Source organism: Glycine soja, chromosome 20, assembly GCF_004193775.1.
Source record: "Glycine soja cultivar W05 chromosome 20, ASM419377v2, whole genome shotgun sequence".
Lineage (NCBI taxonomy): Eukaryota > Viridiplantae > Streptophyta > Magnoliopsida > Fabales > Fabaceae > Glycine > Glycine soja.
Genome location: NC_041021.1, coordinates 36,312,686 through 36,334,747, shown reverse-complemented (window position 1 = coordinate 36,334,747; position 22,062 = coordinate 36,312,686). Strand labels below are relative to the sequence as shown.

Genomic DNA, 22,062 nt, shown 5'->3' with positions numbered 1-22,062 from the left:
TCACTATTTGTATGTGTCATTTGTTTCAATTTATTAAAACCATTTTCCATATGTTTTCCTTTAAAGCAATAATTTTCTACGTAAAAAAATTAAATACAAAAAACAGAGTTAGATAAATGTGAAACCTTGTATGACTAATGACATTGATAATTGCAAAACGAGGGAAATATTATAACATAAGAAATCATACTACAGTCCTCATCAATATTAAAATCGAGGAAAGCATTTCAGGCCTAGACAATCAATAATGAAACATTATTTAAGTCATCAGTGTATATAATAAACATTGATAATTCAATAATGACATATTTTTCATTCCCAAATTGAAAGGGAAATATGAGATTGAGATTATCTCATTCAACTACTGTCAATGCTTACTCCATTACAGTGTATATATTCTAATAGTCCTTTACCTCTCCCAATCTTTGTAAAAAAACCGAAGGCATTTGCCTCAGCTTTCCCAACTAAGTAATCTATACATGAAAACTACTCCCACCAATTTACTAAATAATGGAAAAGGCTGATTAATTTTGCACTTCAACCAACCATTTATTGTCTGATCATAAACTAAACGAGATAATACTCACACTTTTTAACGTGTTCTTCTTAACACTATCATTTGGTGAATTTCATACTAGTCCCACCAAAGATGGAATGACATAATTTAGTAAGTCTTGCATGAATTTCACCAAATAATAAAATGTGTTAAGAAAAATGTGTCAAAAAATATATTACTATCATTCCTCCTAATTGAATAGCATATTTCCTAATTGCAAGTAATAATAGATCCAAATGAATGAGATGAGCGAAATGGTGGAGATTGATGAGATTTCTCTCATCTGAAGACAAGATGGTGACATGTATTATCACAAGGGTAAGGACAATCAATGGCCTTAACAACTGCTCGGTCGAAATACCAGTCTCCAACAGCAAGAGCAATTGCCTGCATAAATGCATATAGTTTAGACTTAGACAGGAAGATCTTAAAATTTTAAAGGGAAGCATAAGAAAATTACAAATACTAGCTTCAGAGTTCAAAGACAGAGTCCGAGAACACGATTAGGTTTTAAATTGCACTGACATGGAAGATGATAGAATCACCACTGGATAACCTACTATGTTATGATTGACTTTGATGTGAGCTCACTGGTAATGGTAACAGACCACAATGCTTAAGTTGCACAATTATAGTGCAAGGTTTAACTTTTTTACACCTTTTCTTTCTTTCTTTCTGAATAAGAACATATCATGAAATGGAATATTGCCATTGTTTCAAACAATGATGTCTTGATTCCATGGCGGAGGAACAAGAATAAATAAAGAAAACAAAAGTACTTCAATGCAATTAATACTATATATATCAAATATCTAGCTGGAAGCCCATTCTACCTCAAAGAATACGGATGAAATACTGGCAAGCAAACACCATTAAAAAGCAGATTCCATAAGTAAGCATATATGGCCAATAAACAAAGCATACATTTACAAATTCCTAGAATTTTTCTCAAGGTGAATATTCTGTGGCAAAAATCATATCATCATTAAGCTCAATCTAGTATTGAAACTCCTCCGCATACCAAGATGCAATATTCTCAACTAAAACTGCATCAGAGACATGATAAGGCACCCACCTTGTTCCCAATGACAGGAGAATTGTCAGCAAACCATGTATCCTGCCTCTCAGATTGGCAGTGAGCAAAACATGAATTTATGAACAATCCATTTTGAGGTGATCTTGAGAAGCCTTTAATAGCATTCAGCATTTGATTCCTGAATCCTGCATTAGATACAGGGAAATGACTTGTTACAGTAATTTACTGAAGACATATTTATACTTCTTGTGAAAGCTATTTCTCATATGTCAAACCACCTTGCAAATATTGGATTTGTGAAGAAGTACATTTAGCATGATTTAATCTACAATCATGCCAAAAGCCATGGGGATCTGCTGATGAAGGAGCTAAGCTTGTTTGGACCTGATGATAAACAGAAAATATTTGTTGAGTATAATATGTCTACAATTGATTTAATGCAAGATTTATCAGGAATTAAGACAACCAGGTGAAAAAATCAGACATTTACCTGCCATGAGTCATAGGCTGTATTAAGAATGAATAGTGGGGTTCTAATACCGGCAATCAAATTCTGAGGGAAGAAGCACTGAAAGAGGGGTAAAAGATACATCACTAAAAGAAAAACTCAGAGCAAGTAACAATTATGGAGCATCAAATCTTCGCACATTCATTCAAATGAAACTGATTTTTCTAAATTTTCAGAATAAAATATATTTATCATTACCGAAGTGGGATCAAGGTGATTAGTACAAAAGTGCGGCAGATTCTTTTGCACTCCCTGCAATGGATGGACAAAATATTTAGCAAGCTGTAAGAGTTATAATCATGTCAAAATAGCCAAGTTTCAAACCATAAAAGCAAATTAGCATGTGGCAGATCCTCATTTCATACTAAACAAAGGTTTTCAAAATTCAATTTAACAGCAAACAAAATAGGTTCCTGCTGAGGTTTGGTGAAAAACCTTGTGAAGATCCATGATTAAAACAGCAGTATCCAGCATGGAGTTTAAGATTTTATTTCACAATAGCTTATTTGAAATAGTTGAACCAAATACTATTAGTCAATTGTCATGATGACCATGAAATAGGAAATGTTATAGTACATTTTGCTTTCATACTTAAGGAAATTGGTGGCCTAATAAAAAAACTGAGGTACCTGTAGCCTTACAACACCACTGAATAAATTCTTGATGGTATGTCCCCTGGAGACATCAATCCTGTAATTCAAAGGGAGCGGGGCGAATTAACAAAAAAATTTAAGGACCAAAAATCCTGTGGTAACAATGGAAATGGCATTCACTGAATGAACTTCTGCAGTTAATCACATACGCATCAAGAAATAATCCTGCATCACTAAGACACTTCACTTTGGTAGTCTCTGGGAAAAAACCTCTGAATTCATCACAGTGTATAATAGTAGCCAGACCACCAGCCGAGCATCCAGAAAGAAGAGCCTGAAGCAAAAATAGTAGCATCTAACATGAGAACAAAAGATTATATAAGTAGCAATGTATGCATGCATATGTGTGTACAACCTGCTTGGCAAATCGCATTCCCTTTGACTTCAAATCTTCCATTGCAGCCAACCAAATACGCTGTCCTCTAAATTGCAGTTGCGCCACCTGTGTCAACAGACAATATTCGCAAGTAAGTATTGTCCAATGTAAAGTTAAGTGCGTTGAAGTGTCATCAACATCATGCCTCAGTTTTTATATGTTAAAATTGTGATTATCTACACCTAACTGGTAACCAAAAAATAAATGTATCTACAGCTAGCATTTGAAGAAAGATGTTACAATTATAAAAACTGAATGAAGAAAGTTGGAAGTCTGCAAAATTCATTAAGACATGTCAAAATTCGAAGTTTCAAAAAAAAGAACCGAGCTAAGAAATAAGAGAGTTAAGCAGAGGTGTTTTGCATATTCTCCTTTACAATTATCAAATCAAATCTATATACTGCAACGAATTTTATTGCAGATACTACACTAATATTGTAACGTAACCATAGTTTCTTTTATTTATTTATTTATTTCATCTTCTAGTCAGCCTCCACAGAATTAAACATCGTTTCAATTTTCAATAACTCCAAGACATCAAAATCTACCTTATCTTCACCATCCCCAGCAAAAGAGGCACCATCACAATAACGAATTTTCACTCTGTTCCAGTTGAAAAAATCTGCAACCATAAGGAAACAACATGAGGAAAAGGGGGCTGGAGATGGAGAAAGCATAAATGGAATAGTTCAGGTGATTAAACTGAATGAAAACCTGGATTATCTTCAGCACTGTTGCTTAATATTCCTGTAAAAGGTATCTGTTTTTCCATGAATGTTGATGACCCACGCCGTGTTTTCTTGCGATAAACACATGATCTAACGTCATTACACCACCCACCTCCCTGCCACAGGATTTACACTTAAATACCAACAGAATTTTTTTATAGCACAAAAGGGAAGTAGCTTCATCAACACTTGAAAACAGCCGCACATGAAATGTTCAGATCCCATATTATTTATCTGAGTATTTTCAATAATTGTCTTTTCACACACACAATAAAAGTCAATTCCGACATTACTTACACTAGAAAGGCTTATTCATTAACCTTTACACTATTAAACTTGCATGGTATATTATTTTGGTATGCAGATCTAAATCTATTAAGAAGAAATAAAAAGAAGCACGTGCTACAGATCATATTCATGTGATACCTCTAAATTAACGACCCAGCTGTTTGCTCCTGATCCATATCCCCGATGCAAATGATAACCAGGCAATGTTCCATCCAAGCAAACTGTCACAGCAAAAGAAAAGAAATATATTTAGCTAAATTAAAGGGCTACAAGTTCTTAACTATCACCTAATAATAAGGCTCTATATATGCATTTTTTAGGTGATACAAGTGGTAGAATGGGGAGACACCCTCAACACTATTAGACAGGACGCCAATGATAGATTCACTTAGAAGATTACTGCACGTGTTCAGACCGTAATTTCGTAAGCAATTCTACCATGTTGCAGCAACTCAACTAGTCCCTAGGTGTTTAGGGATCTCCCATAGAGGGTTGTCTACGAAGCAGAGAAAGTTGCATCACAGATTCAAATCCACACCGATGAAAAAGGTGGGAATTTGTACCAGATCCTTAACCACTAATATTAACCCGCATTGGCTCTATGTATGCTTTAGTTTCTGAGTGCATGCCTTCATATTTTTAGTCAATTAAAAATTAATTGACATGCAAGAAGACTTTCAACTTTCAAGCAATTTTTAATTAGATAAAGTACATTCTAAATAACAATGGATCTTACTAAAACAAAAAACAGAGCAACTAATCAACAACTCTGTTTCCCAAGCTCTCATTCATGAGATGAAAAACAAAGAGGTAAGAGTTATAGTGTACCTGCTCCTTTGGCAGCAGCACTTTGAATAAGGGTGAGTCCAACCATGAGAGGAGTCCTCCCAAGGAGGGATGAATGTGCCTGTTCTTGAGACTCCAACGAAGAGAACTCGGTTTCATTGAAGTGGTGGTGGGGGTAATATTGATTGGCTGAAAAGGCATCAACCCAGAAACTGAAAACAAGTGCTGCAACAATGCCAAGCCAGAAGAGGTTCCCCGTTCTCATTCTGGCTCTGCTGCTGCGTGTTTGTGAAAGAAACAGCACACAAATGCACAGTTGGAACAACAGAAGGAGCCAAAAGGTGGCGTTTTTCCTTGGTTAATTAATGGCACAAACTATGCACTATGTGCCAAATACTACAAAATAGAGAAAGAGAAATGTGGTAAGGTTCATAATAATACTAAGGAGAGAAGAGGGACATATTTATAGACAGTGAACAAACAGTGTTTGCCGGGCTTTTTCAGCTTTTAATTACAGCCTGCGCGTTTCGGATCTTATGTTTAAGGTTTGATTCAGTAGCAAGACCGGACAAAATTTGCGCACACTCTGTTAACTTGCTATTGCTATTATGGAGTTAAAAGTATAATTTTATTTTAATAATTACTATTGAATAATTGTGTTTGTATCGATTATTATTACGTAAATTATTGAAATAAAATTCTAATTTAATTAACACACAACACTCAATTTTTTTTTTATAAAAAATAAATACGACATTGAAATTGTATAAAGCCGAATAAGCTGATTCACGGGCCACTCAAACGCACGCCCAGCTCGCGAATCACTATTTCACATTATAGTTTTCTTTTTTTCTTTTTGCTGATTTCACATTATAGTATTCTACGTTCAAGTTGGGGTTCAGTCTAAAAAAAAGTTCATGTTGGGGAAATTTTTTATAACAAATCGTAATAAAAAATATATTAATGTTTAATAGATTAGAAAAATAAATATATTTTATTACATACATTAATCCTAAATATAGGGAAAATACATTAAAAAAAAAACACTCGAATTCTATGCCTATGGCATAACCTCTGGCACGTAAAACTAACACCATATTTTGTTAAAAAAAATTAATTAATCTTTACAACTTCAACTTAAAAAGTTCAGAAGTTGGTTGAGTTATAGGTTAAACGATCCATCATTTCAGTAACATCAATTAGTTATGTGACAAGAATTAGACGCGGACTGAATCAAGTTCTTGTGGTACCCAATTTAAAATCCAGAACTGCCGACAAAGTCAGAGAAAAATAGAGACATGGAGCTTGATTTAAAATTTGAGTAATCTTTACTTTCAAAAAAAATTCCAAAAAAAAGAGTAATCTTTAATCACTTTTTATATTCCCAAAATTTGATGCCATGCCAAATTTGGAGTGTCCGAGACGAACAAAATGCTTTTTATTTTACATTCCTTCTTCTGCTACTACGGTTACCAAACTCGTTTTCAATTCCCAGTCACATTCTAATTGTTTGGTTACGCTTACACATCACGTTATCAAGGTTACAATTTTTTTTTAGGTTAAAAATCACGGATGTCACATCATTATTGAGTTAGATGTTAATCCTATGGTGTATGACTTTTATTAACTTTAAAAAAATTTACATGAGGAGAAAATTTAACATGATTTTTCTGTTATCGATCCAACAAAATTTTACACCATTAGGTCAATCTTATACTTCATCAAGGTTACAATTTAAAATGTGCTGCTGAGATTAATCTAGAAACACACTTTAGAGTTATAAAAACACACACTTTAGATACAAATTGTTAAGTCTCTTATATATTTTTCTAATATCCGTTTTAAGTAAAAATGTAAAATAACCATCAGCATAAAAAAATAACTATGAACTGAACACACGCTAATTGGTCGAGTGATTAGTAAAGGCCATGCAGTTAGGAGTGACATTCTGCATGCTCAGTAATATCTTTTCAAATTTGAATGAAGCCCGCGTCAATAATCCACAAAAAACGACACTTGGTGTCTTCGTTTCGTTCACGCAGCATCTCCTTGAAGACACCTAAACATACATTCACGCGAGTTCGCACTCTCCTCCACGCAACACAAAAGTAAACCAAGTTTTGGGCACATTAATGGGGCCTGAGCTGAGCCTGACTTGTGCTGAAGACTCTAGTCAAGTGGATTTGGGTTTATCGATGACTTGATTATTTTATTAAGTTGCGTATTTTTCATGTAATTTTCTACGTCTTAATCAAATTTATCGATATGAGCTGGTCATGAAAACTTCATTTTAGTGCCAAAAATATACTCAAGTGAAGTGACCTTATAATTATCTACGTCTAAATTGCTACACTGTGAGTAACTGTCTTTTTCGTAATGAAATTTTCATGAAATGATGGCAATTGAACTATTTATTTAAGTTATTATATGCTGTAACAATTGTTTTAAGTTACAGAGCTATAATTTGATCGATCATTTCTTTATATATATATATATATATATTTCTCATCGAAGTTAAACGAGATGGTCAAATTATTATTAATCATAATTTTGTCTGTGTGATCACGTGCTATAGACACAAAGATTAATGGTGAACAGCAATCCATGGTCTTGAATCATAATCGATCGTCACTACTATTTTTTACTATTTTGTTTTTATTTTTAGAATAAAAAAATAAATAGAGAGAAGGGATAGAGTAGGTGCATGTGAGATCTGCTATTTTGAAGTTTGAACGTTCCTAATCACGTACATACATACATGTGCATCAGCATCTCTAAGAATAGTTGGCAATGGCAAAGACGCGCACACAGCTAGCAAGCCCACCAATGTTGAGCAGGCCCAATTTCTCATTAAGGAAAAAAAAACACTTGAAATTAATTCGGATTAAAAGTATTGAACCTTTTTTAAACAATTAAAAAAAGTAATCAAATATATTAAATATTTGAATAAATTACACTAGCATCTCCTTTGTTTTTTTTTTAAAATTGTATTCGACACTCCTCCTTTTTTTCATCCTAAAAAAAAAAATTCTTTAATTGTTTATCTCACATTATAGTCAGACTTTCTCCCTCCTAAACATCGTTTAATAGTTTATCAGATAAAAAGTAGGCACATGTTGGTCACATGACTTTTAATGAAAATCTATATATAAAATACCATTATCTTCTTCTTCACACTATCACCCCATGTGTTTTTTTCAAATTACATTTGACACCCCTCTTTTTTTGCACTCTACAAAAAATCTCTTAATTGTTTAGCTCACATTACACTGAGATCCCTTCCCTCCTAGATACTGCTTAATAATTTAACAGAAAATAGGCACATGTTTGTCACATGTCTTCTTCCTCTTAACTCCATAAAAGACATGATACCAACTTGAAAAATATTTTAACACTCTTCCTTCTTTTTCTTTTTTTTTCTCTAATTGGACATGAACCTAGTTTTTTATTGGATGTGAACTCACCTTATTGGTACGCATATGTTAACACCCTTTCTTCTTCTTTTTTTAGTTCGATTTTTTTGGTGCATGTTGGGTTATTTGGTTACGTTTTTGTTGGACTTGGTCTCAGCAATGTCTATTGATTGAATATGGTCATTTGTTTCAAATTTTAGTATTTTGCTCATGCATTTGTGTTTTTAACTCGTTTCTTTGTAATATTTATTTTTTATCATTAGGTATTTGATATAATGTCTCAATTAAGAGCTACACTTCTTCACGTGCTAGCAACAATGAAGTAAAAGTCAAATATTAAAGAAAAAATTTGTATTCTCATAAGAAAGGTCCATTCACAGGATCAATTATTAATTTATTATTGAGTATTCAACAAAGAAGAACAATTTGTCTGCTCACATATTTATTTCAATTGACGTTAGTCAACGACATTAATAGAAGAAAGTAAAAAGAATCTAATCAGAAAAATGAATATCGAATACAATTTAAGAAAATTACAGAAAATACAAGTGTAATTTACTCTAAATATTTTGTAAGAGATAGCTAAATGTGAATTATTACAAATGTCTGTCTGTCTGTGTGTTGTTTTTGTTTTTGATTCGCACATACAAAAAAAAACTATATTTTGTAACTGATAATCTCAATACTCTCGATAACCATATGACAAAATAGAGAAACGGCAACCTACCATAGAGGAAGAAGCAGCAGACAAATAGAAGAACAAATTTAGGTCTGGCCAGGCCCACATTTAACCTTTTTTTAACATAAGCCAAATCCTTGTCATCGATCACTGCAACGCAGATCCACAAGTACTATTTTATTCTCAATGGTTTGAAGCTAGCCCCAATTACTAGCAAAAATTAAGAGTGATATATTAAAATTAAATTTAAGAGTTCAGTCAAGTCTGTTCGCGATCTTATAGCAATTGTTAAACAGCCTTGTAGCTGCGTCGGTGGTGGTACACTAATTCATCTTTTGGAATTTTTTGCTAAAAAGTCAATGTTTTGTTAATTAATCTGTATTGCTGTATTCTTTGTCCTTGATCATTATTGAAGTGTAATTAGAGTTTGTATGTAAAAAAAAAAAAAAGTTAAAAAAAAACTGTTTTTGTAGGTAGATAAGAGGTGGTGTCTTTTAGCTTGTCTCAAAAAAAGAAAGAAAAAAGAGAGAGGCGTCTTTTATAGCTGATATTTTATTTGAGGTGCATGTTCTATGGATTAACAAATAAAAAAAGTCACGTTATTAAAATACTTAAACTATTTTATTTGCAATAGAAGTTCGTGTAATTAATTTTGTATATGGAAGTTAAATTAATTTTACACACAACATAAAATTATAATAAGAAATTCTTTATATTTATTAGAGACGTAATACAAAAAAATCAGTTAATTGTTTTCGCTTAATGACTTAAGTTTTGGGGGTTACTAATTTGTAACGTGGTACTAGAATCTTTATGCTCCAGTAAATTAAAGTTTGATTCTGAAACATGTATATCATCTATATTTTAAGTCCAAAGGATCCTTTGTCAGAGAAACATGCCATTCGTGTATTTTCGTCTAACAAACTGTTTTTAAAATTATCGGTTCATGAAAGTGTGAACTATGAAGGTACTGCGCTATCCAGCTATAAGGAGAGAGGAATAGATGAGGTGCTCGAGGACTAAACCGTGCATCCGGATATATTGAATCAAAATCAAATTTATAGTCAGTTATTTAAAAAAAATAACTCATTCCATTTCCCTTGCTTCTTTTTTGTTTTTTGTTTTTAAGAAAAACAAAGTACAGGTTTCTACACATGGCTTGTCTCTGCATAATACAATGCCTTTCCTCTCCCCGACCATTGCACATATAGGTGTTGCATAAAAGAAGAAAGAATTGTACGGCAAAAAGTTTTTTTTTTTTTTTTTTATATATGCACATTATTATATTCTTACAAAATTTAGGAATTTAAATAGCTTCAATCATGTATTAAGAAAAAGGAGAGAATTCACAGAAGGTACTAGCTAATTCAAATTATAAAGAAAAATTATATTTTAGTACATTGTCAATTACAATAAAATATAGATTTTTAAGGTTAAAATATATTTTTTATTCATAATAAATATCTAATTTTTGTATTTATTTTTTTAATAATTTTTTTTTATGTTGAGCACTTATAAAATAATATTTTTATTTTTGTTCTTGATATTTTGTTTTAATACCCGATGAATTAATGAATTTTATGTTTGTTTTCTAATAAATTAATGAATTTTGTGATAGTCCTGACTAATGAAAATTGATCAAGAAGTAAATATAAAATTGACTAATTTACCTAGGAATAAAATTAAGTGTCAATGACCAAAAACAAAGTTATTGTTTTATTATGTACTTAACACAAAATAAAAATTTATTAGGAAATAAACACAAAAATAAAATATTTATTAGAGACAAAAAATATATTTAAACTTTTTTAATTAAATTTATTAGAGATAATCTTAATTTGAGTAAAAAAAATCCATGACAAGGTGGGCATGGGAAAGTTACTAAAAGGGGGTAATATTTTTGTAATTTATCAAAAAAAATTAAATTAATATTCAAATAAAAATAAGTAATAAGATATGTTACGACTTCTATAGTGAAATTGTAAATATTTTTATGATTAATATTTTTTTTTAGTTTTTATGTGAAGTCCTAAATTGGTGAAAAAAGAATGCATACTCCCAAAAATCTTATCCCTATTTTCCCTTTTGCTCCTTCTTACTGATCAGTGTTTTAAAGTCAACCATTTAAGGAAGAATTTTAGATTAGGAGGAAGATGAAAAAAGAATGCATAAATAGAGTCAACAACATGATAGATAACGCTACTAGTACGTGAATTAGTTTGAGGTCAACTAGTCTCAATTTCACTATAGGATCAACAAATGAACATTAGACTGAGCCACCTCAAATGACATGAATCACGTGCAGGAACACTTGCACACATACAATTTTTAGGAGGATTGTTTGGGCCAAAATGAATGTTTGTGGGGGTACAGGTAGAATTTGTAAGGTGCAAAAAGAATAGAAGTTAATTTCTGAATTTCAGTGGCCGAGTGAGCCTTCTTCTAAATCTTCATTGCTTTCTGTTTTTGGTTGTTTGGGCCAAAGTTCCAATTGTTAATAGGCCGTATTTTTATTTATGCTATCTTCATTGCTTTTCTGTTATATTTTTTTTTCACCCTGAATTGTCAACAGAAACATGATTCTATTGTACAATTTTCATCACCCCCATATAACATAACAAAATTATAATTCCACACTCCGAATAACAATGAAATCATGATTTCATTTTGTAATTTTAGTTTCACCCCATTGTATAATGGAATTATACTTTAGTTGTGTTGTTTTTCAAAAAAAAAAAAAAACACAATGGAAGTGAGATTTCATTGTGTTATGGGTTGAAAATTACAACAAAATTGTACTTTTGTTGTGGTGTTGTATAAAACAAATAAAAATCACAACACAAGTAAGATTCATTTGTGATTCTCAACCCATAACACAAGGAACTGTACTCTCATTGTCTATAAAAAAAACAGAAAAAAATGCAAGGAAAAAGAAAATGTGTGGTGAGAAGAATGGAGAAAAGGGTGGGAAAAATGTTTTGAGGAACACTTTTATCTATTCCAATTACTTTTCAAAAAGTGATAGTGAAAATATCAAGTCCCTTACCTTATGGATATCACATTGCTAATGGCGAATAAAAGATATCACCTAGTTATTTTTTTAATGACACCTACCTTAATTAACTTTTTCTTCTAAAAAAAATTAACTAACTTTTATGGTAAGTTCTTGATAAACCCAGGATCCTTAAAAAAAAGATATTACATTGCTAATGTCGTAAATTTGAAAGGCTCCAAAATTTTATAATAAAATAATTAATCATATTATAAAGTATATTTACATATTGTTATATTTTTAAGAAAATGTCATGCACATTATAAACTATTTTACATTATGATTACATTGTTAGAACAAATCTCCTTTAACCTGTGATATTACAAACTACAAAAGAAACACAGGTTTTTAACAAAATGCGGAAATTACAGATCAAAACATACCTCCAGCCATTGCTATGAAGAGTTTCTTGTTTTGGTTCTTCCAAGCTCTCTCTCTTCCACTCTCTAGATGGTGTATAAGACTGAATTCGAAGGGATGAGCTCAGGGACCAAATTCATGTGCTTATATAGGCATTCTACCATCAAGAATGCATTTATCAGCCATTACCACTCATTATTGGCTGTCACAATTCTTTATTGGCCATTATCATCCATTAACAACCATTCAAAATGGCTTTCAAAACTGATGAGCGTTACAAAATTTCAAAATGTTATGACCATGAATTATTACATTCTCCCACTTGGTCCAAACATTTTGACTTAATGCTCAATCTTCTTAAGAAATGAATATATGAATCATAGTGATAGTTCCTCTTATAACGAGTAATATCATCTATGTATTACAATATACTCAATTTCTCAAGCAGTATACTTAAAGTGGTAATAAAACTTCATGAATAAACCCAATGTTTATTCTTGGTCCAAAACATAATTTTTCTCAAATAAGTCAATGTGCACCAAAATATGAGAAAATATCATAATATAAAAGTTTCAATTTTTACATATATGTATACAATCATAAATTGGAACCAAGTCTCATTCTTTCTACATGATCCTTAAATTTAAATGGTGGCATGCCTTTAGTTAAAGGATCTGCGATCATCAACTCAATGCTTATATGCTCAATGACCACTTTCTTGTCTTTTACTCTTTCTCTAATGGCTAAGTACTTAATGTTGATGTGATTACTTCGACTTCCACTTTTGTTATTCTTAGCCATAAAGACAGCAGTTGAGTTATCGCAAAAAATTCTTAAAGGCCTTGAAATAGTATCAATTATCTTCAGCCCAGAAATGAAACTTTTAAGCCATACACCATGTGATGTAGCCTCAAAACAAGAGACAAACTCAGCTTCCATGGTAGAAGTAGCAGTCAAAGACTGCTTAACACTCCTCCATGAAATAGCTCCACCAGCCATCATGAAAATGTACCCAGATGTTGATCTACGAGAGTCAACACAACCAGCAAAGTCTGAGTCTGAATAACCAATCACATCTAGATTGTCTGTCTGTCTATACATAAGCATGTAATCTTTGGTCCCTTGAAGGTACCTCAACACTTTCTTAGCAGCTCTCCAGTGGTCAATACCTGGATTACTCTGATATCTTCCTAACATTCCAACTGCAAAAGCAATGTCAGGCCTTGTGCATACTTGAGCATACATGAGGCTTCCAACAACTGAAGCATAAGGAATGTTTTTCATTTGTTCCCTCTCAAAGTCATTCTTTGGACATTGGTTCAAATTAAACCTATCACCCTTCACAATGGGAGCAACACTTGGTGAACAATCTTTCATCCGAAATCTCTCTAGAATTTTGTTAATATAGGTTTCCTGTGATAGACCTAAAATACCTCGAGATCTATCTCTATGAATCTTAATGCCGATGACATAAGATGCATCACCCATATCCTTCATGTCAAAATTCTTAGAGAGAAATTGTTTCACCTCATGTAGCAAACCCCGATCATTGGCTGCAAGTAAAATATCATCTACATATAAAACAAGAAAGCATATTTTACTCCCACTAACTTTGTGGTATATGCATTGATCCATGGGGTTTTCATCAAAACCAAATGAAGAAATTATCCCATGAAACTTAAGGTACCACTGACGGGAAGCTTGTTTTAAACCATATATAGATTTATTAAGCTTGCAAACCAAATGCTCACCACTATTAGAGGAGAAACCTTCAGGTTGTTTCATATAAACCTCATCCTCTAAATCACCATTAAGAAAAGCTGTTTTCACATCCATTTGTTGCAACTCAAGGTCAAAATGAGCAACTAATGCCAAGATTATACGAAGAGAATCTTTCTTAGATACTGGAGAAAAAGTCTCTTTGTAATCTATTCCTTCCTTTTGAGTAAATCCCTTAGCAACAAGTCTTGCCTTGTATCTCTCAATGTTGCCTAATGAATCCTTTTTGGTCTTAAAGACCCATTTACATCCAATGGCCTTCGCCCCATTAGGCAACTCTACAAGGTTCCAAACTTTATTACTCTGCATGGAACTCATCTCATCCTTCATGGCATCATACCATAAATTTGACTCTTTACAACTCATGGCTTGATCAAAAGTTTCAGGATCATTTTCAGCTCCAATATTATGTCAGATTCTTGCAAATATACAATATAATCACTAGGAATAGCTGATTTTCTTACTCTAGTAGACCTCCTTAATGTTGCATCAACATTTTCTTGGGGATCATGTTGTTCAACTGGTTGTTCATCATTTTCATGAATTTGATGATCAACTTGATCTACTGGATTATCAACAACAGTTTGTGGAATGTCAATCATGTGTTGTTCATCATCCCTTTGGACTTGAGGGGTATGAATTACAACCAATCTTTCATTTGATGTGGAAGGTTGAGATTCTATATAATCAATTTCAGAACCTAAGTCCCTCAATTGATCACTCCCACTGATCAAATCATTTTCAATAAATTTGGCATTTCTTGATTCCACAATCCTAGTAATATGATGTGGACAATAAAACCTATAACCTTTAGACCTTTCGGCATATCCAATGAAATACCCACTAATGGTCCTCGGGTCAAGTTTCTTCTCTTGTGGGTTATATATTCTCACCTCAGACGGACAACCCCAAACGCGCATATGTTTCAAACTCGGTTTCCAACCTTTAAACAACTCAAAAGGTGTCTTTGGGACAACCTTGGTTGGAACACGATTTAATATATACACTGTCGTCTTTAGTGCTTCAGCCCACAAGGATTTAGGAAGATTGGAGTTGCTAAGCATACTCCGCACCATGTCCAATAATGTCCGGTTCCTTCTTTCTGCCACACCATTCTGATTTGGAGAACCAGGCATAGTGTATTGGGCAACAATCCCATGTTCTTGAAGAAACTTTGCAAAGGGACCAGGTGCTTGTCCATTCTCAGTATATCTGTCATAGTATTCTCCACCTCTATCTGATCTCACTATTTTTATTTGCTTGCCACATTGGTTCTCAACTTCAGCCTTAAAGACTTTGAAGGCATCCAATGCTTCGTATTTGTTATGAAGCAAATAAACATTCATATATCGTGAATAATCATCTATAAAGGTGATAAAATATTTCTGACCACGTGCATCCATATCTGGACAACAAATATCAGTATGAATTATTTCTAATATGCTTGAACTCCTGTTAGCACCTTTCTTAGACATGTTGGTCTGCTTACCCTTAATGCAGTCCACACAAGTCTTAAAGTCAGCAAAATCTAGAGTATTGAGTACCCCATCTGTCACTAACCTTTTAATCCTCTCAATGGAGATATGTCCTAATCTCCGGTGCCATAACATAGAGGAATCCTCATTAATATTACACCTTTTAATACCAGTTTGAACATGCATAGAACTATAAGTGGCATTATTTTGTAAACCAAGAAGATAAAGACCATTAGACAATATACCATTCCCAACACATTCAGAATTATAAAATAACTCAAATGATGTGTCTTTGAAATTAAAGGAATATCCAAACGGTACAAGCCTTGAAATAGAAATCAAGTTTCGGGAAAAACTTGGTACATAAAAAGTCCTTTCTAATTTTAAAATAAAGTCACTACTTAAAGTCAAAATGCAAGTTCCAATGGCCTCCACATGTGAGCCTAGCTTATTGCCTGATAAAATGCTTTGCTCACTTCCCACTGGTTTCCTTAGATTTTGCATACCCTGTAAAGAATTTGCAATATGAATAGTAGATCCAGAATCAATCCACCAGGTGTTAATATTAACACTAACCATATTAGATTCATAACATACTAATGAGATTGATTTACCTTTCTTCTCAAGCCATTTCTGGAACCCGGGGCAATTCTTTTTCATGTGTCCCTTCTTCTTGCAAAAGAAACACTTTGCCACCTTCTTAATATCAGCTTGAGGTGGTATTTTACCATTCCCCTTCTGATAAGCTTGAGACTTAATTGCTTTGTTCTTCCCATAAGCAATAGTCAGTAGTGCACTCTCACCCATCTCCATTACAAGCCTTTCTTCTTCCTGAACACACATGGTCATTAATTCATTGATAGACCATTTATCTTTATGTGTGTTGTAGGAAATCTTAAATGGCCCATATTCATGCGGAAGGGTGTTCAAAATGAAATGCACTAGGAAGGACTCAGACATATCAACCTCTAGTTTCTTAAGTTGAGTTGAAATATCTCGCATTTTCATGATGTACTCACGCACACCTTTCACACTGGTGAGCCGAAGAGAAGAAAACTTCATGATCAAGGTGCTTGCTAAAGTCTTATCTGAAGTGATGAACTGATCATCAATGGCCTTAAGCAAGTCTCGGACCTTTTCATGCTGGTCAACAGAACCACGTATCCCAGCCGAGATTTTGGTCTTAATGAACATCACGCTGAGCCGGTTGGATCGCTCCCACCGCTCATATAGCGCAACGTCAGCTGGGCTACTTTCATTTGTGATTGCAGGTGGTTCGTCTTTCCTTATAGCATAATCTATGTCCATCCACCCCAATTGTAAAAGAATTCTCTCCTTCCATATCTTATAGTTATCTCCTTTGAGTTCGGGAACATCACATTGAATATCAGAAAAACTAATAGTTTGAGAAACTGCAAAATTCAAATGCTTATGTCAAAATTTGAGACATACTAATCTTAATTGTATCTTTTACCAATGTAAACATACCATAAAATTGAATCTTGTGACATAAAATTGCCTGTGGGCTAAATTTTTAATTCAATAAGAAACAATTAAACCTTATGATAGAATAATCAAATTATTTGCTCAATATTCATGCTTTACGGGTACAATATGAAAATAATTTAATTTCTATTGTAAATTTTTACTTTATGATAAAATCGACAAATTATACATACATCTTGATGCCTGTGGGTAAATCATGAAAAATAATACGTCATTTTATCCCAATTAATTATACAGATATAATAAAAATTCTTGTGAGATAAAATTCATTATATAAGTATAATTAATTACAATATTATGTCTAATTCCTTATATGATCTTTAACCAACTTAATATATAATTTTAATCAAATATAGATGCTGTGGCTAATCCATAATTAATCAAAATTATAAAGATCACTTAGACATAAAAATTTATTATATGAGAATAAATAGTATTTTGCATTTCAAAATCAAGATACAATATAATTATGAATAAGATTCTCATATAATTTTATAATTGAAATATAATATTATGCATTTGATTTCATATATATATGCATAGAATAAAATGTTCTAGAATATATTCATGCATAAATTAAATCAAAATTCCAAAAACTGTAAAGCATAATGTGTATATAACGTATTAAAAACGACTACATATCAAAAAAGCTTTACTGGTTTAGTGGTCTGCACATACTTTAATGTTCTCGGAGTCAGGGTTCAACACCCAGCTGGCACAAAATGAAACTACAAAAGAAACACAGGTTATTAACAAAATGCGGAAATTACAGATCAAAACATACCATCAAGAATGCATTTATCAGCCATTACCACTCATTATTGGCTGTTACAATTCTTTATTGGTCATTATCATCCATTAACAACCATTCAAAATGGCTTTCAAAACTGATGAGCGTTACAAAATTTCAAAATGTTATGACCATGAATTATTACATACATCGTTAAACTCATTCCTACCCTTTTTTTCACACTTCTTATTTAGTCATTGATTTTTATTTTAATCAATTATACCATTCGTAATGAAAAACATGCTTGAATCAAGAAAATTATATCTCTTCATTATTTTTTTATTAGCTTCATTTATTAAGAAACAATATTTTTAATCGCTTTTATTTCAAAAAAAAATAATTTTAAAAGATTCACTTTTAAATTCTTTCCTAATTGCTTCCATGATTTATTCTATATTTATTTTTATCTTATATTAAAACATTGACTCAAATAACAATTTGCTCCCTATATAAAATATGCTATTTTTTATTTTAGTTCCTTAAATTTTTTTTTGGTTTAGTAATTGTAAAAAAAAATAGTTTTTGAAAAACTATATTTTAATCCATTATCAACTAATCTTACCTCATCAATTGTTCCTAATAAATTTTAAAAAATACATGCAACTATCTTGTGAGATTTGTTTATGATATGACAAGTAGATGAATGGTTAATTTTGTTGTTATGTCATATTTTTTATTTGACAATAAAGACAAAAAATTTACAAGAACTAAAACAAAAAAATCTTTAAAAGTGTATTTAGATAGAAGATTTTAATTGAGGAAAGTAATCTATCAGAAAAATTTAAAATTATTTAATATAAAATTCGTTGTTTGGATATTTTTTTTTAAGAATTTAAATTTTTGAAATTTTAAAATAGAATTTTAAATAACTAAAAATATGAAATTTTAATTTCTTTCTAAAACGTAAGAAATTAAAATTTTCGTCTTTAGACATTCGCACCACACCGCGACCTCGCACTCACTTTTGCTTTCTCACTCACAACTCCTTGCACTTACTTGCACTCACAATCTAGCTTTCTTTCTCAGGTTTGTCTCTCTCATAACTTTGATCTTTCTGATACCTTTGTCTCTCCTAAAGTTTGATTGGGGTCTTTTCACAGGATGTGATTTGAGTTAAAAATTGAAATGGTGAATTAAACTTTTGAATATAGTGATCTAATACAAATTTATAGGCAAGAGAAATCAGAAAAGGGAGGGTGTTATTGTAATTTACAAAGTACAAGTCATTTTTGTGTTCTTCAGGTTGTACGTGTGGCTGTAGGAGAGTTAACTAATCATGTGGTTTATACTTTCTTCTTGTTCTTGTGATCTATGTGTTTGTGTTAATGCTCAAGTTGTTGGGCTTTCAAATGAGAAATATAACTTTGTTGAAAATGAAAAAAATTATAAAAAAATTGTAATTAAAATATTTAAAATTCTTAAAATTTAAAATTCTTTATCTAAATAAACTCTAAAGGATTACTAAAAAAAATTACATTTTATAAGAACTAAATTGTAATAATATTAAAAAAAATCCACAATATAGAATGGATCAGGTTAGTTATGATTCTTTTAAGAAAAAACCTTCAAACAATCAATTTTTCACTTATTAGTTTTCTGTACGTAGCATTGGTCAGTTTTCATCAAACTTGAACCGATTAAACAATTTATCCCCTAAATTTTTTAATGATAATTTTTCTGAGTCATATAAACAGGGTATGTAACCAGTTCATTGATTTTTCAGTGGACTTTTCCTATTTGAGAAAACGTTAAAGTACAAGCACTTTAGTTTTACTGAAACTATTTTCAACAGAATATGAACAGATCTCGCATTAAAGCTGTTTAAATATGAGATAATAACCATGCATGCATGCGTGCGTGAATGTAACTGCACCTAAAATTATTGTGTCAAAAACTATTGCAAGATTTGGTTCACATACCGAATAAGTTAGTAAATAGTAAGCAATGGTATAGTATTGGTGCAATTGGAGATGCTCCTATATGTATAAAGTGAAGCTTCGTATTCAAAAACCCCAGTGCCTAATTTTAACTTTTGCTGTCAATATTGCTGAAAAAACAAAAGCAGTGTTACACAGTTGTGATGACTCTAGTATAGTGTTGTTGACTGAGGAAGAGATACGACGAGGTTTGGTCTTAATTCGGCCAACCCACATAATTTCATTCCAACTCCGACACTCCTCCCATTAGATTTCTGTTCTCCATATCTTCCCTAGGTCCAGCTTCTCCTGCTTTTCTGCATTTGTTCTAGAAAAGGAGGCTGGTACTGATTCATACTACAATGGGAACAACAACTAGCTATAAAACAAGAAAAGAGAGGGGAAAAAAATAATGTGATGTCATTGGGAGGGAGACAAGTGAAGTAAAAAGAAAAAAAAGAAGATGAAATTAGTGCGCGTGTGAGACCATTTTCTTTGGTAATGCTAAAACGAAGTGCTTGTTTGTTTGGATATGCCTTTGTAGAATTGATTCTAAATCGAACGTGATTCTATAAAATTGATTTTAAAGAAACGTGATTTTTATTTGAATACTTGTATCTGAAAATTGATTTCCACATTTAATATTATTTGGAAACTTGTTCTCAAAATCAATTTTGAATGTGTAAATTACTAAAATGGACATTAATTGTTTGGAAAAGTATTTTGTATTAAACATATTTTAAATAATTAAAAATAAAACATAATTGGAGATATTTTGTATTAGATACATAAAAATTGAACAATATATATATATATATATATATATATATATATATATATTAATAATTTAAAAATAAATAATGAAATTTATATCATATTTTTTGCACAATAAAATTTAAATTGATATTCTTTTTCTGAAATAAAGTACAGCATGTTTCTTAATAATAACTTATTTTTATATTTATTAGTAAAAGAGTATTTAGTACATGGATAGGTTGGTGAGAAAGGGTATAAATGCTAGAATAAAAATATATTACTGTTGTTGACTATTCAAAAGCAAAAGAAAAAAGGATAAAATAAAAAATATTCACAAAAATTGATTTTGTTGAATTCATAAGCTACTTTGAACAGCTTCAACATAGACGCACGTCTCCCAAACACAATCAATTACTATGCGGAATTCAAACATTTTGATCAACATCAATATTCATGTTTGCCCTAACGCGACTCCAAACATACACAAAATCTTTTTATGGCGGATGTAATTTCCACCATGTTTCCTACGAATTTTCAGTTCTTTATTGAAATGTTTTTTTTTTCATTAAAAAATATCAATTTTAACCATTAAATTTAAATGAAAGGTTAAAATTAAAAATCTCACCTAAAAATTTACCTACATTTATGGTGGTAATATTGACGCATTGTTATAATTATCACAACTTTTGTCAACATTCTAGGAGTCGTGATGACAACCATAACATAACAATAATAAGCATATACTCTTGTTGTGATTTCTGTCATTATTAACATAAAAATTATTATTATTAATGATAGTAATGATAATAATAATAACTAATAAAGATGATAAAATCACCCTTACAATATTAGTGAAATTTTAAATATATTTTTTAATCTGATCCTTTGATTTAAATTTAAAGATTGACTTTAATCATTCATATTTTTACCTAAACAAAGCATTCTCATATACACATACACAAGAAAGTAATCAAATCACACAAAAATCTCTTATGAAAAATATTATATCATTTAATAATTTTTAATTAGATAATTTTATGTCAAAATTCATGTTAAATTCAAAATTCCAATCACCTTCACAAAGTGTTACATTAATTCAAATTTCTTTGATATCCCATTATTCACAAAGTGTGTGTGAACCTTTTCACACCTGACAAATGTGACAGAAGTCATAATAGACGACACATGGTATTGTGGAATATCTCGACCTTGGACTGTGCGCCAGTTACAGTTGTCTACCTAAACATAAGTGTTATGTGGTTGTTCACCATCCTGCTATACACCATCTCTAAAACCTCCATCACCACGATTATGATGAACACCATGGGACCACTTCGAACAAGGCCTATTGCACGAGTCACGAGGAGCCTTACTTCTATTTGTATCTCCTCGCTCAATGGTTAAT

At 31.6% G+C, this 22,062-nt stretch overlaps 1 protein-coding gene across 1 annotated transcript; it reads right to left on the bottom strand.

The window, feature by feature from the left end:
- Positions 1-207: 207 nt before the first annotated feature.
- LOC114401283 (pectin acetylesterase 12-like) lies at positions 208-5,388 on the bottom strand. The gene is made up of 12 exons (XM_028363771.1): positions 4,974-5,388; positions 4,284-4,366; positions 3,844-3,973; positions 3,678-3,751; positions 3,109-3,195; positions 2,903-3,027; positions 2,730-2,790; positions 2,299-2,352; positions 2,083-2,160; positions 1,871-1,976; positions 1,632-1,777; positions 208-943 (listed from the first exon to the last, which is right to left on the bottom strand). Exons 1-12 carry the CDS (start codon positions 5,194-5,196, stop codon positions 836-838), a joined length of 1,275 nt encoding a protein of 424 aa, XP_028219572.1. The 5' UTR covers positions 5,197-5,388; the 3' UTR covers positions 208-835.
- Positions 5,389-22,062: the final 16,674 nt, after the last annotated feature.